The sequence below is a fragment of the Arvicola amphibius genome, chromosome 3, assembly GCF_903992535.2.
Source record: "Arvicola amphibius chromosome 3, mArvAmp1.2, whole genome shotgun sequence".
Lineage (NCBI taxonomy): Eukaryota > Metazoa > Chordata > Mammalia > Rodentia > Cricetidae > Arvicola > Arvicola amphibius.
Genome location: NC_052049.1, coordinates 117,645,199 through 117,659,811, shown reverse-complemented (window position 1 = coordinate 117,659,811; position 14,613 = coordinate 117,645,199). Strand labels below are relative to the sequence as shown.

The following is a 14,613-nucleotide window of genomic DNA, read 5'->3' as shown; positions in this document are numbered from 1 at the left end:
ATGGTGCTTGCTGCCCAGGCTGATGGACTGTCTGATTCCCAGAACTGTAGCCTCAGAACCCACCTGGTGGGAGGAGAGAACCAACTCCCACCATCCTTTGACCTCTGTGGAACCTGCACATTCACCTACCTCACCCCCCTGTAACCACAACCATTAAATAAATGTTAAGACCAACAAATAAAAATCGTAGAAGTCTTCAAAAACATGGAAGGCTTGACAGACAGCCACACCCCTAAAAAAATCTAAGGAAACAAAGGCCGCAACCTGCTGCTCTTGATGAGATCCAGGACCTGAGGAAGGAAGTTAGGGATAAGCTAACTGAATTGGGGTGAAGTATGGGGCTTGGTCAATACAGATTGTATTAAAAGACATAAGAGAACATCTGTATAAAAAGACATGCATTTTTTCCTTCAGGTATCATTTGGCAAAGACAACAGTTGTCCCCAAATTCTTTTGCACCATTATTTTAAATCAAAATCCCCAAAGTGGTCTGTGTTCAGATTCAACAAATTGGCCCAAAGGTCCATGTGGAAGAACAAAGGACCAATAATTACCAGGAAAATTTCACAGGGAAACAAAATGGTGATCTAACTCTCCAGTGTTTGAGATTTAAAAAAAACAAAACAAAGCAAAACGAAGCAAAATTAAAAAAACCCTTTGGTGATCTATGTGAGGATGTGAGCGTGCTAGAAAGTGCAGACAGTGCAGTAGAAGGTGTGAAGAGTGTGGAACGGATTGCACATCTATAAAAGGGAGGACAAAACTGGGGAAGACTCTTCATCCTCGGCCAGCTGTGCTCCCACCTTGCACGAGATTCAAGTGTGCACAGGGATCTCACGCAGTGACGAGGAGAGAAAATAACCAAACTGCAGATTTGTTTTTATGTGTAAGCGTGTGTCTGTGTGAGCGTGTGTCTGTGTGAGCGAGTATCTCTGTGAGCGTGTATCTCTGTGAGCGTGTATCTGTGTGAGCGTGTATCTGTGTAAGCGTGTATCTGTGTGAGCGTATATGCAGGTGCCCAAGGGGCTGGAAGAGGATGTTAGATCAATCCAAGCCTACATAAAAACAAATGAACCCAAGGGGATTTTTAAAAATCCATGTGACCAGAATTTATATAGATGTCACTTATATCAATGCGAAGGGGACAAATGCCTTAGTAGAAAATGGGCCAAGAATAATAATAAGCATAGTAGGATAAGGACTAATAAGATATTCAGGTCAATCATAACCAGCAAAGTGAAAAATAACATGTTAATGCGATTCCAATCTCATTCTTTACGATGGCAGCGACTTTAGAAGTTTGTCGATAGCAGGTGTTGACAACAATGTGAAGGAGTTCAGCCTCTTTAGATTTATTTGCTTATTTAATTTCCTTCGTTCTTTCGACTTATTCCATTTACTTCATAAAAACTTTTGGTTAGTTTTACAAGGTCTAGGGCTTCATCATGAGATCTTTTAAAATTACACTTATTTGTTTACCAGTGAGAGGGAATGTGCATGCTCGCGTGAGGGTCAGGGGGCAACTTTCAGAAGTCACTTCCTTCCTTTTACCCTGTGGATCTTGGGGATGGAATTCAGGCCATCAGCCTTGGCAGCAGGCACCTTTATCTACTTAACCATTTGGCCAGCCTAGAGACTCTTTATTATAAACTACTTATAGCTGTGAAACTTGACACAGTCATAACCTGAAGACTATGTAGCATGCACATATAGGTATTCAACTCAGCATTTATCTACTGTCTGAAACATAAAAAATAATCCACATGGATATCTATCAGTACTAAACTGGATTACCTTTGACTCATGGTGCCCACACTGCCTAGAACCGCAGGTACCATGCAAAATCTTTTAAGCATATTACAAATAAAATGTAGGCTACACACTAATTCACATTTTCCAAAACCGTGTATCAAGCATGTTCAGATAGATAGCAAAACTGGCCACAAATGACTTTTCTTCGCTTCTAGAGTAGAATTCATTTTTCAACCCCCTTGCACAAGCAGAAGCTCAAACCTCATACAAGAGAGACAGCATCCCTCTGTGGTGAGAACCAAAGATGGATGCAGATGTGCGCAGCTGTGTGAGTTTAACAGCATGACCTTAAAAGAGCTCATCCCTGATGTCATCCCTTCCCTCCTTGAATTAATAAGTAATATCCTCTGTTTGGAATGATCAGATTGAGGTTGCCCCAAACTTGAAACTCTTTGCGAGAATAATAGACTGCCTACCCTAGGATGACATAATGGGATTGCTACAAGTGTGAGGGTTGCTGGCGGTCCAGTCAAACTGGGACCAGATTCCCTGGGTGTTTGCCTGTCTTTCTCCATCAATATTCAGCATCTCTAGTCAAGGCTGCTAGATATGGATAGTTAGATCAATCTGAAGTTGGAGTGAGATGAGCAGATTCATCGGGTAGGTGGGATGGGAGGGCAGAGGAGAGTAATCCCTCTGACTGGCAGTCTGTGGATGCCAATCTGGGTAGACCGTGCAGTGAGGAGAGGCAGGGAGGCAGTGAAAGGCTGTTGCTTTGTGAATCTCAAAACTGCTCCTGTTATATTTGTCTCCCATGCAAGATCACGAGCTTTTCAAACCAAACAAAGGGATATTTTTTATTCATCATTTTTCTCTAATATTCATCAAAATACACAACTCCTAATAAACAATCCACAAATTACTGCTGTGTTGAGCAGCAGTTTTAAAACTCTATTTCGTGAAGCCCAGCATTAAATTATCTTGCCATTTGTTCCCCCCACCCCCCAGATAAAACTAATGTTATTCATATTAGTCCCAGTGACTCATTGGGCTTCCTATTACCTTCTTCTCCTATCTTAAGATTGACCTTATCAGTTTTCAACACCATCCTTTCCAACAGATGGAGTCTTTTTCCCTTTGAAGAACTTGTTCGATTGAGTCGCATGTGATTTCTCCTCTAGCCAATTTAATTCAAGAGATGAATTCCGATGATCCCGTCATACAGCAGAAAGCTGTCCTGGAGACGGAAAAGAGGCTGCAGCTGATGGAGAGGGATCAAGAAGAGGACGGGTGCAGGACCACCTTGAACAAGACCATGATCAGCCCCCCGAGAGCACCCGAGGTTTCCCTTTCTGCTATCAAGTTCTATATGTAGATTCAGTCAGGAGACCTGGTGTGATCTCAGACTGTCCAATGAAGCTGGAGTAGTGTTGTATTCAGGCTTGCTAGATCTGTTTTCCATATGGAAAGTAAAAACTCTGTGGGTGCCTTCTTCTCCTCCTTTAGTGAAAACCCAACCTCTCTACCCCCTGAACTTGAGTGTCGTGTTACTAAACTCATATTCATATTTCTAACACAGTCATAGGTTGGGAGGTGGGGTCCCTTGACGTGGGTCATCTTGATTCTACAGGATCAGGCCCAGAATTATGCCCACAGTTACAGCTCCAGCTTTAAAGCAAGCCCTGTAAATTTGGGAGCCATCAGTATTGGTGGTAAAGGAAATGACCTGACTGCTCCTTTGCGGTTGCTTTGTTCTCTTGGCTGATAAACACATTTATCAGAGACTGAGTTTTAAACTTTGTTTCTTTGTTTTTATGATGACCCGTGCCTTGAAGAATGCAGATGAAATGAACCCAGGTAAGGGCAGCATCTCTCTTCTAATAGGTTTTATTCATTTAGGATCAGTTTTTTGTTTCTTGTTTGTTTGTTTTAAGAATGTAAATTCCAAACCCTTAAATTATAGTCTCTGGGCTCACAAATAACCCAGGAACAAAACTCTTCTAATCACCAAGGTATGGATGCTCTGGTCTGAGGAGGCAGCATCTAGAGACTTTCCTGAGTTTGGTGTTTGGTTTTTGTTTTCTCCTGGCCAATCTTTTGTAAACTGAATTCCGTTATTCCTTATGATCCAATTTACCCTTCCCTGCCTAGGGGATGCTGGTGTTTTCCATGTTGCTCAGCTCTGAGGCTCATTATACCAAACAGAACAACAACAAAAGGTCTCCCTTCAAAGGAAAAACTCTCTTAAAAGACATACTTCAAATCTGAAGCATAGACAGCCATCACACATAATAATCCACACAAAAATCAGCATTTAATGGCAAATTAAGAAAGTGACATTTTAGCTGCCTCAGAAATGTATGTACTGGTGTGTGTTTATGAATGCATGTGTGCATGTACACACATGTGCATTCATGTGTGTGCCTGCATTTATATGCATAAAAGGTACAACTGTAAAGTCCCAGAGTAGCTTCCTTTGAATTGAGAACTAAAGGACTGACTGGATTATGTGGATTTTTTTTTTTATGCTGTAAACTGCTTTGCTGTCAGAGGCCTTCTTGGCATCGGTGGAGAAGGATGCAAAGGAACGAGCCAAGAGAAGACGAGAAAACAGAGCCCTAGCAGATGGTAATTGCCGGTCCTTACATTTCACTAGCTAGGATGACTCAAGCTGGAAAGAGCCCTTGAAAGTCTGTGTGCTGATGCATGAGGACGTTGGGTGCCCTGGGGGGTGGGTTCACGATGAACTGATGGACCCGCAGTCAAAGGACCTGACCAGGCAGAAATCATTGGTGGTTCGTCCTTTGTTCTTACTAACACGCAGTGAGCAGTATACAACCTCAGCCGGCAGGTAGACTAAGTCAATCAGATTTCTGAATGGTGCTTGGGAAGTAGGAAAGAAGGGAGACTCCACAGGCTAGCCTGGGGTAAAGGTGTGGTCAGAATGAAAAGAGAAACAGGAGAAGGGGGATATGAAATAAATGAAAAGGAATAAAGAGATGCGCTATCTTTGGGGCTGGGTACGTGAAGGTACTGAGTGTGTTCTGGACTATCCTCAGCACCTGATGGTATGTGTAATACAGACCTTGCCCATTCCGTAGTTGCTTAAAGATTATGGGGCACTTGCCGTGGTCAAAAGTAACTAAAATTGGGAGGAGCAGACGTAAGCCTCAGTTCCGAAAAATGTTGTTTCTCTGAGGAAAACTCGACATAGACTTGAAGGGGAAAATAAACACTTAAAGAAATTGGACCTTGAATAGCTGCAGAGAAAACTAAGTGGCAACGCACTGAACTGGAAAGTCTGCAATCTGGAAGGACCTTGTGACCTGTGAGGAGGGCTCACTGTTGCCTTTTATTCTCCTAGCCCTGAAGGAGAAGGGGAATGAGGCCTTTGTCAAGGGCGACTATGAGACAGCCATCCTCTGCTACAGTGAGGGTTTGGGGAAGCTGAAGGACATGAAGGTGCTGTACACCAACCGAGCCCAGGTAGGTGACCCACGCCAGGGTCCACGGTGGCGACTCAGGAACAGGTGCCAAGCCTGTCGAAACAGAAGGTAGACAGTATCATTGGTGGGCTGGTAAATGCTTACCAACCAGCTCTTGTGGTTTTATGTTGCCTGTGCCAGTTTCCATGGCAGAAATACTTGCCATCATCAGTCTTCAGACATCTGCGTGACTGAGTCTGGGGAGAGCAGCGCATAACCAGCGTTCTCCACCGTGCAAGATGGCTCCTGCACGCCACTCATGATGGCCAGGACCTGTATCCCATGTGGATAGGAGAAACTAGGAGACTGAAGTAGCCTGTGAGAACTTGGAATCTGCCACCCTTTCGGTGGACTCTCGAAGGCTGCTCTCCTAACTAGTTTTCTGCTCATTGTATCAGAGCTGCTTTTTGATTGTGTGACTGGGTAGCCTGCATCCAGTTTCTCAGGAGTTCAGAGTTTCTGAAGCTCTTTCCCTTTAGGTTTATGTCACAAGCAACCTCAGTTTCTCAAAACACCAGGCCTGACCCTCCCCCAACACGCCATGTTTCCAACCTGCTACTTAATGAAGGCAGGAGGCTGATATCTATCATTTGAAACCAAACATCACGAGTAACCTCATCTTTGAGACACAGTGAAGTTTGGGATGGCAGCTCGGTGGACGTGATCCCATGACAGACAGGACCTGTCATCAGAACCTCCGTGAGACAGACTTGATGCCACGTCGTTTACCAGAGAGGGAGGCATCCGCAGAGGCCTCGTCAGCTCCAATCTCCCTAACTCAAGAATGCCTGTCTGGGCTTTGTGGAAGAGAAGCATTCAAAGCAAGAGGCAGGATAGTTGAAGCCCGGAGAGTCTGGAGAGTCACACTGATTTAATGACAAATAAATCCAAGAGCAGTACAGCCTCGTTACCTTAGCAGTTTGCATGCATCTGACTAGAGCCCAGGAGTCCTTTCCCACCCTCATTTGTGGCAAAAAAAAAAAAAAAAATTTATAAGGAAGCAAGTCCGTAGAAAAAGATGGCCAGAAGGCACCTTAGCAGTGCCCGTCTGATTGCCCTAACAAGATTATAAATATGAAGTTATTAAGGACAGAATCACCATGTATTTGCCCCCAATGCTCTGTCACAGTTTTCCAGGATCCCATTACTTACATAACACTGCAGCCATACGTCCCATTTAAAGAATTCAGAAAATCACTTAAGTGTAAGCAGTCAATACAATGATTACTTTTCCTTCTTAGTCGGCACCAAATTTTGTCTTGGAAAATATCTACCTACTGGTGCTCGTTCAGGCTAGTTACCCCGAAGTGATTAGAAAGCAATGGAGTTTGAATTGCTTTGAAACTGTTGCATAATTCAGACTTGGATCTAGTGCAGGTTGCCCACCCGCCTCCCATGCATCTAGATTAGTTGGATTTTTACCGTGTTCAATTTTAAGTCACCCTTTGGTTAGTCATAAGAATCACATTAAGAGTGACTGAAGATAAATACAAGGAAGCGCACCGAGAAGCTTTGGGGAAGCAATTTCTTCCAGCTCTCCCAGCCCTCTCTCCAAGAGCTTGCATTCTGAGGCAAATAAACCCAGAATGAGCTGCCTGGTATTAGGAATCACTTGGGCCACTGACTATTTTTAAAATGCCTCTGCTGTTTGCAGGCAGTGCTGGAAAGCAATAAGGATGCTGGGAACTGAGTATTGCTTATTAAGGAAAAAAAGAAAAGCCTACCCCCTCGTTGCCTTTGTTTCTCCCCTACAGCTAATGTTATAATCAAGATTGCTGGTGTTCACTAGATAAATCTGGAATTTAATGGCCATTTAGGAAAACTAGTTCTTCTGAAAAAGGGAGAAAGCAAAGGAGGATGGAGATGACACAGGGTGTCAGGAAGGAAAGGAAGGAAAGAAGAGAGAAAGGAAGGAAGTAAAAAGCTGCCTGAGATAAATTGTTGAAGCTCATGGTGACGCCTTCAGGGTTGTTGGGACCTTAACTCACAGTGCCGTAGCCATGGTCACGACTGTCATGGAGAATGGTGCTGACTTCTTCCTCCCTTATGGTTGTCAAGCGTGACTCAGGACCATAGAGGGGTGTGGCCGTCCTGCAGAGCCCAGGAGCCAGCTGCTGCCTGCCTGCCCCCACTTTGACTGCATGCGCCGGCTCCCCAAGAGTTACACCTGTGATTGGCCTTTTCATGGAAAAAGCTCATCTTATTGCTAAAAATCTCACAGTCCCTTGAGAAAGTTTGGGCTATGAGTAAACCTAGATGTGGGGCCAGCTCTCTTCTTGGTGGCAGATGGGACCCTAGAGAATCACTTCTCCTCCTGGTGCTTGGTTTTCCTTTCTTACATGGGATGACAATTTCTGTTTCTTCTGGAACTTTCCAAAAGAAAAGTATATATATATATATATGGATATATTCCTTATCTCTTTCTCCCAATTTTACTATTAGTAAGTATTAATTATTTTGAAAAGTGGTTTCTTGGCTACATGACCTACACCCATACTTACCTATATACAAATGTATACACACGTACATTTAAAGCTAGGATCCACATTTGAGAGAGAACATGTGGTATTTGTCTTTTTGCCCCTTTTATATACTTCCCAGACCTATCAATTTCCCTGAAAATTTTATGTTTTCTTATGGCTGAATAAAACCTCATTGTGTATGTGTATCATATTTTTATTACCCATTTATATGTTGGTAGACATCTGGACTGGTTCCGTCTCCTTGCTAAATGTGCATGCAAGTATCTCTGTGGCAGGGTGTGGAGTCCGTTGAGGAAGTACCTGGAAGTGTTATAATTGGGTCATTTGAGAGGATCCTCCACACTGACTTCCATACTGGTTGCGCCAGGCTGTACCTCCTACCTGTGAATAAGGTTCCCCACTATCCCCATATCCTCAAATCCATTTTCTGTTCTTTCTTTACTTGCTGATATGAGCTGTTCTTTCTGTACTGACTATCGACTCCTTGATACAGAGCTGTGTCTGATATCAGGTGTTTGTGTCATTTCAGGCTTATATAAAGCTTGGGGACTATGAGAAGGCTCTCATGGATTGTGACTGGGCTCTGAAGGTGAGAAACTGTTTCCCTCCCCACATGACAGTACTGGGTTTGCTCGGGCCCCATGTCTGAATTCTGAAGTGTATAGAAAGCAGCTCCATGTGTGTCATCTGAAGGGCATGACCTTCAAAAGGAGCCCCAGTTTCCTCATCTATAAAATGGGGTGGAATCGAGTTGCTATGAGGGTTGGAACAATGCACGCAGTGTGCCTGGCTCATGCATGCACTCCAGAGATGCTACCGCCATTGATCTCGGGAAGTTTTGTGCTGCGCTAGCCCCTTGAAGCCGGCAAATGCTTTGCGCCATGTCATAGTGGAAACATCACCTCCTCTCCTCCAGCACCAGCCACAAGAGCCGGTTTCTACAATGTCATCTTCCCCAGCAGTCTGGGCCTTTTCCTTTTAGCTGTAATCATTTGGAAGAAGATTATACCCTCTTCTATTTGTAGAGGGATGTTGGAAGTGTCAACTGCTATTTTGCTTTGTTTGCTTCCTGCTCCCTCCAAGAGCATACACATGGAGAGTCAAAGGTGCAGGGAAGCAAGAACTGCTCGGCTCTCAGATGCCACAATTTGTCCTGGGGACATGATTTCAGACAACCAACTGTTTAAACAACCCTAAATCCAAGCTTCTCTATCTTACTTCGTCACATGGGCCTTTAAAAAAAATTACCCACACTCTTCTCAAAGACGAGTGCACATGAGCCCACAAAGGGTCTGGAAACAAGAAGCATTTTTGTCTTCAAAATGCTTGCAGATTTTGTGTGGCACTCCATAAAAATATGAACCTATCTTTCTCCCTCTCTGTCTCTGTCCCTGCCGTATCGCTCTACCCCACTGTCTCTGTGTCTCTCTCACACACCCTCATTCTTGTTCTCGCTCTCTCTATCCTAGATCTTTTTACATATGAGGCAAGAATCCCGCCACTTAGCCACACCCGCAAGCCTTTCACATTTTGAGACAAGGTCTCACTGGTCTAGCCCTGAACCTGCTGTCCTCCTGCCTGCCTCAGCCTCCCTGATGGTGCAGGCCTCCTAAGATTATAGGCCGAGACCATCAGGCTGACCTCATAAAATGTATATCATTTTTTGTAATGGGACCACATTGTTTTAAACAACTTACAGTCGGGTAAGATTGAAATGCTAGGAGAATAATCCAGGTGTGTCCTGTGCCTCTAATTCCCCAGGAGAGCACACTTAGCCTAATGACCGTGACCTAAACCAGGAGTGCACATTCACAGCCACATACTGGGGATATTCTCTTGATAATCTTTAAACTTGTGTGTGTGTGTGTGTGTGTGTGTGTGTGTGTGTGTGTGTGCATGTATCTATGCATGACATGTGTGAGTGTGCACGTCATAGCACATGGGTAGAAGTGAGAGGATGTCTCTGGAGCTGGTGGGATCCTTCCACCTTTAGGAAGTTTCCAGGGTTTAGACTGTTGTCACCAGGCTTGTGTGGCAAGCGCCTCTACCTGCTGAGCCATCTCCATGGCTCCTCTTGCTTACTTTTATTGCTGAGGGTGTAAGCAAGGGAAATAGGAGTGAATTAGACAATCCTTCGATTCCATTAGATCATAAAACATGTGTGAACCTGCAGGTCACCTGAAGGACCTGATTGTGTCATCCCCCAGAAGGCACAGAGTGGGGGAAACACTGCTCGATTATGCTGGGCAGGTCTTTCAGTCATGAGAGCGGCCCCATGCTGATGCCAGCATCGTACCTCCAGCATAGGCGTGCTCACCCACACTGTCACCTTGTTTGCTCACAGTTTCTTTTTCTGTCACCAGTCATTAGGAGAAAAGAGACCCAGAGTGTTTGCCTTGGCTGTTTCAATGGTGACAGCAGAAAACATTGCTGCAGGCTCACAGCTTATATTCTGTTCGGTGCCACTAGTTTCCACGTTTGTGTGGCTAAAAACTGAAGCCTCAGAGATGAACTAAGCAATTTACTCAGAATCACAAAGCCAGGGATCACACAAACTGTACTCTTAACTATCTACTGTAAAAAGCTCCTGCCAGGAAACCCTAAACCCCATGATCCATGAGAGCAGATCCCATTCCTTCCTGAGAAAGGAAAGGAACGGGATCTCCTCATACAACCCTCCAGAGTATCTTTTCTGTCAGTCAAGGACAAAGAGGTAGACACACCCAGTGCTGACCTGGCTGGCACACTGGCTCCAATGTTGAATGAAGCTCAGCATAATTAACTTCATGGTGACAGCAGAGCAGAGCAGGCCCAGTGGAGCAGGCACTAGAAATACTCACTGACGTGCAGAGGCCTGTCTTGTTAAAGGTCCGGTGAGGCTCCCAGCTGCAGAGGTTTGGGTCGACACAAAAGGAATTTGAAAACTGGTGGTTTCCCTCTTTGCAGAAGCTGCAACTTCCAAGGAAAGGTCTGGCCTTTTTAAAACTCGTTAAATCTCACTAGCATTTTATTATTAATAGCAGGGGACTTTTGTGCCAATTTAACATTTTTTGACACTTTTAAATTGGAAGAGACCAGACCAAGTGATATTTCAGGACTGATGTTCCTCATCAAAGCAGATAAGGGCAGCAAAGCTGTTTTCAATTAGGGGCAGACACATGTCGTCTTCGGCAGGACACTTCCCTCACAATGAAATCCACCACGCTTTGAAAGCTACACTCCTTCAAAGAGAGTGTGGGCTTCATTGTAATAAATGCATGTGACAGACGGCTCTTGGTTAGACTGGACGGATCCAATCCTAAGAAGATCTATTAGTTGCTCTTTGTGGGTGGAGGAGGAAGGTGATGTCATGTTAAATCCAGGTCTCTGTGCTACACCCAAATAGGTCACGGTCTTCGGTTTATAGACTCGCGTGTCCCAGCTGTATAACCCTGGTATTCCTGCCGTGACTATGCTCTGAATATTGGGTTCTCATGAGTGGATGTGGAGAGCATCTTCCCTTCCCCTTGGTCATTCCTCTCCTGCTTCCTGGATTTGATCCTTTGTGAACGTGGGATGCTCACCACTCTGCTTGCTTCCTCCTTGGCTCTACAGTTGTGTCTTCTAAGGTCCCCATCCTCTCAAGACCCCCTTCTCCCCTCATGGACGCATCTGTCACCTGTGCTAGGAGCTTTCAGACCTGTTTCCCCAGCTCCTCCTGTCTCCCAGCTCCGGATCCATCTCAGCCACCTCATACAGGTTTCCACTTGGTTGACTTGGCACTGCCCCCCTCAACACACACACCTAGGAAGTCTACAAGCTGACTCTGTCTGTCCACTCAGGCAGCTTGTCTTCTCTCTGCCCCTCCTGGCCTCTTTCTGTTAAGGGCACACATGCCTTCCAGGTGTCTCTTCTCCGTTCTGACTTCTCATTTGCGCTGCTCTTTTTCTTCAATGCAGCTCTGCTGTCTGCGCTTCCCTTCCTGCCACTGTCCCCAGAATTTCAGGCATCAATCCTCCTTCCCACTGGCTGTCTGGACTGCTCGCTCATCTCCCTACCTCTCTCTGCTCTGCTCACTACTGCCTGCCACCTCCAGACTATCTTGCCTCCTCACCCCACTGATAGTGCGTCCTCCTCTCTCATAGTCGGAGCCTCCTGTGGCATCTTTTCAGCTTGCCCTTCCAGCCCTGTTGTTTCTCTACCCAGTCCTCCAATCCCAGCCGTGCTGACCATAAAGACTCCTCAACTCTGCTGCCTCTGGACTCTTCCCTTTCCCTTCCCTATCATCCTCCCTTCGGCTCTTCCATTCACTCAAGCCCTTCCCCTGTTTGCCTGCTCCATTTAAGACCCCCTCTCTTTAGTCTCCTCTACTAAACCTGTATGTCGGGCATTTCCTGTAGAGTCTATGTTTGTTTGTTTGTTTGTTTGTTTTTTCCATAGCATATTTCTGAAAGGGATTTGGTTTTATTTGTTGTTGTTTGGGGTATTAGATTTAAACCCAGGGTCTTGGGTATATTAGACAAGCTACATCCCCAGTCCTGATAACATTTTAAAAGCCCTTGTGTGCTGGAATGAAGTGGTCAGATTTCAAATTCTAGCTCCTCCATGTAGCAGTTATCCAGTGTCAAGCCTCTCTTGCTCTGGTTTCCTTGTCTGAGGGATGGGGGTGACTGGGCCTGCTTTGTTGCATCTCTGTGAGGCTCACAGAAGACATTCATAAAAACCATCAAGATGGATGGTAGCTCATGGAACAGACCGGTCCTCCTGGCCCTCATTCTTCTCTCCATCCCTCCCAGTCACTGAGCAGTGGATCAGAAAATATTATACATAAAGGCACGCCTGTAAAATTTTCCCCAGCACTGACTGTTCCCTCTTTTACTATGATTTAGCTTTCTTTAGATTACATTTGCTGTGAAATATATTCTTGCTGCTGTAACCACAGCAACAGCAGCTAATGGAGTATTACCAAGCAGAGTGCTATGTGCTAAGTGATTCTTCCAACAGTGAGAGAGAATGAATGAATGAATGAATGAATGAATTACTATCTCTAAACTTTAAAGGATGTCTCACCTGACTCAATATCTTGCTTATAATGGGATCAGTCAAGGTTAATTAGCTGGTGTTTCAAATTTTAGTCCATATATCTGTGCTCCCTGCAACAGGAGCAGGCAGGGGTAGGGCCTTCTGTGAATGGCATATCCTTAGCTGTATACTTAAAGCCTCCCTTTTGTAGGGCCTAGATTTTAAGTGATACTGAGGTGAATTCCTGGTTGTTCTATAAGGTCCAAAGAAATGATCTACAATAGCTGTACTTTCTGATTTGAAAGAGTGAATTTATGAGTGACTAACAAGCGAAGCCAAAGTCAGAAGAAAAAATAGGGAGAATGAGAGAGAAAGAGCATGGGGGAGGGGAGAGAGGGGGGAGAGAAAGAGCATGGGGGAGGGGAGAGGGGGGGAGAGAAAGAGCATGGGGGAGAGGAGAGAGGGGGGAGAGAAAGAGCATGGGAGAGGGAAGAGAAAGGAAGGGAAAGAAAGAGCATGGGAGAGAGCAAGTGTCAAATTTGGTTCTCAGAAGCATCCAGCAGAAGTTGACTGGAGAAAGCTCTTCAAGACAGGCAGCTGGAGTTCTTGATGGAGCGTCCCAGTCAGAGAGGAGTATCTGAGTAAAAGAACAAATAGCTACAGGGAGAGCTAACGTCAAGTCAGGCCCTCAGGACATCCTGCAGAAGTTGGCAGGGGAAGTGAGGCAGTCACCTGGAGTTCTGGATTGAGCTCCCTCTCACAGAGCAGCTTCCCACGGTGGAAGCCGTGGAACCCGCAGTCTCTCTTTTCCACCACAAGCATGCCCATCCGATAACCAGTAGTAAGCTCAGCTGGAAATGCTCTCTCCACCTTCCAGCTGTCCTCAAGGGTACAGTGTTCTTCCTCTTGGTCTGTCCTGCTGTTCTCTCTCCCCATCACAGAGTTAGGATGGCCACCCCATCCCCGGACAGGAGCCATGGAGGGCACTTTGTGACAAACACACTTGGGTCTGAAATGGAGTGGGAGGCAACCCCACTTCAAGACCCAGCTGCCACCTCAGTGAGCTCAGTGAACATATGACAGCTGACCAATATAATGTGCACTGTAACGTTGTTCAGGCTGTGGCTTATTTGCAAAAAAAGAACCCGCTTCCTACTAAGATGCACTGGTAACCATAGTTGTTTTCCCAAGGAATCCTGTCTGCTAATAAACCAGCAAATCTCAAACTTAGCTATTCAGTTGTATCAACCAAAAAGCTGAAGAATTTTATCTGACTGGACCCCATTTAGATTGTGATGTAATTGGTCCAGGGGCAGCCAGGTCAGGACATATATGAGCCTTCCAGGTGATTCTAACATTCAACCAATGTTGAGGGGTCTTGCTTTACTTCTTGAGCAAATCTCTACATGGAAGTGAGAGCTGGTGGCATCACTAATTTGGAGGAGAGCAATTAGCTTGATCACAAATGCCCAGAAAAATCTTAATTGTCAGCTCTGGTAGCTGTCCTGAGAACCAAAGTACTGCTGGCACTGTTAACGAGGCAGGCAGGGGCGTGCCTAATGGCTTCAGATCCTCTGAACCATCTGATCAGATATTCTCTTTCACACAGTGTGATGAAAACTGCACAAAAGCCTATTTCCACATGGGGAAAGCCCACCTGGCCATGAAGAATTACAGCAAGGTAAGTTCTTAGTGAGGTGTAAGTTAGCTCACAAGTTGGTTGGATGTTAGTTCACCTTTTAGTGTTTTCTGAAGTCCTGAAATAATACAGTTGGGAAGGATGTTGGATGAAATCTGGGACAGTCCCTCCAGCTGTGGGACTCATGTCAGCAGAATCCTCTGCTTGTACTGATTCAGCCTCCACAGAGAACAGACATGAGCAGAAAGAAAAC

The 14,613-nt window shown here is 45.2% G+C and overlaps 1 protein-coding gene across 1 annotated transcript in view; it reads left to right on the top strand.

Moving 5' to 3' along the window:
- Positions 1–14,613, top strand: part of Ttc12 (tetratricopeptide repeat domain 12) — a 41,777-nt gene that overhangs the window by 6,323 nt on the left and 20,841 nt on the right. The window contains exons 3-8 of the mRNA XM_038323337.1: positions 2,934–3,094; positions 3,588–3,609; positions 4,303–4,380; positions 5,117–5,238; positions 8,250–8,309; positions 14,331–14,402. Of these exons, the coding sequence (XP_038179265.1) occupies positions 2,934–3,094; positions 3,588–3,609; positions 4,303–4,380; positions 5,117–5,238; positions 8,250–8,309; positions 14,331–14,402 (515 nt within the window). The remainder of the gene's footprint in view (positions 1–2,933; positions 3,095–3,587; positions 3,610–4,302; positions 4,381–5,116; positions 5,239–8,249; positions 8,310–14,330; positions 14,403–14,613) is intronic.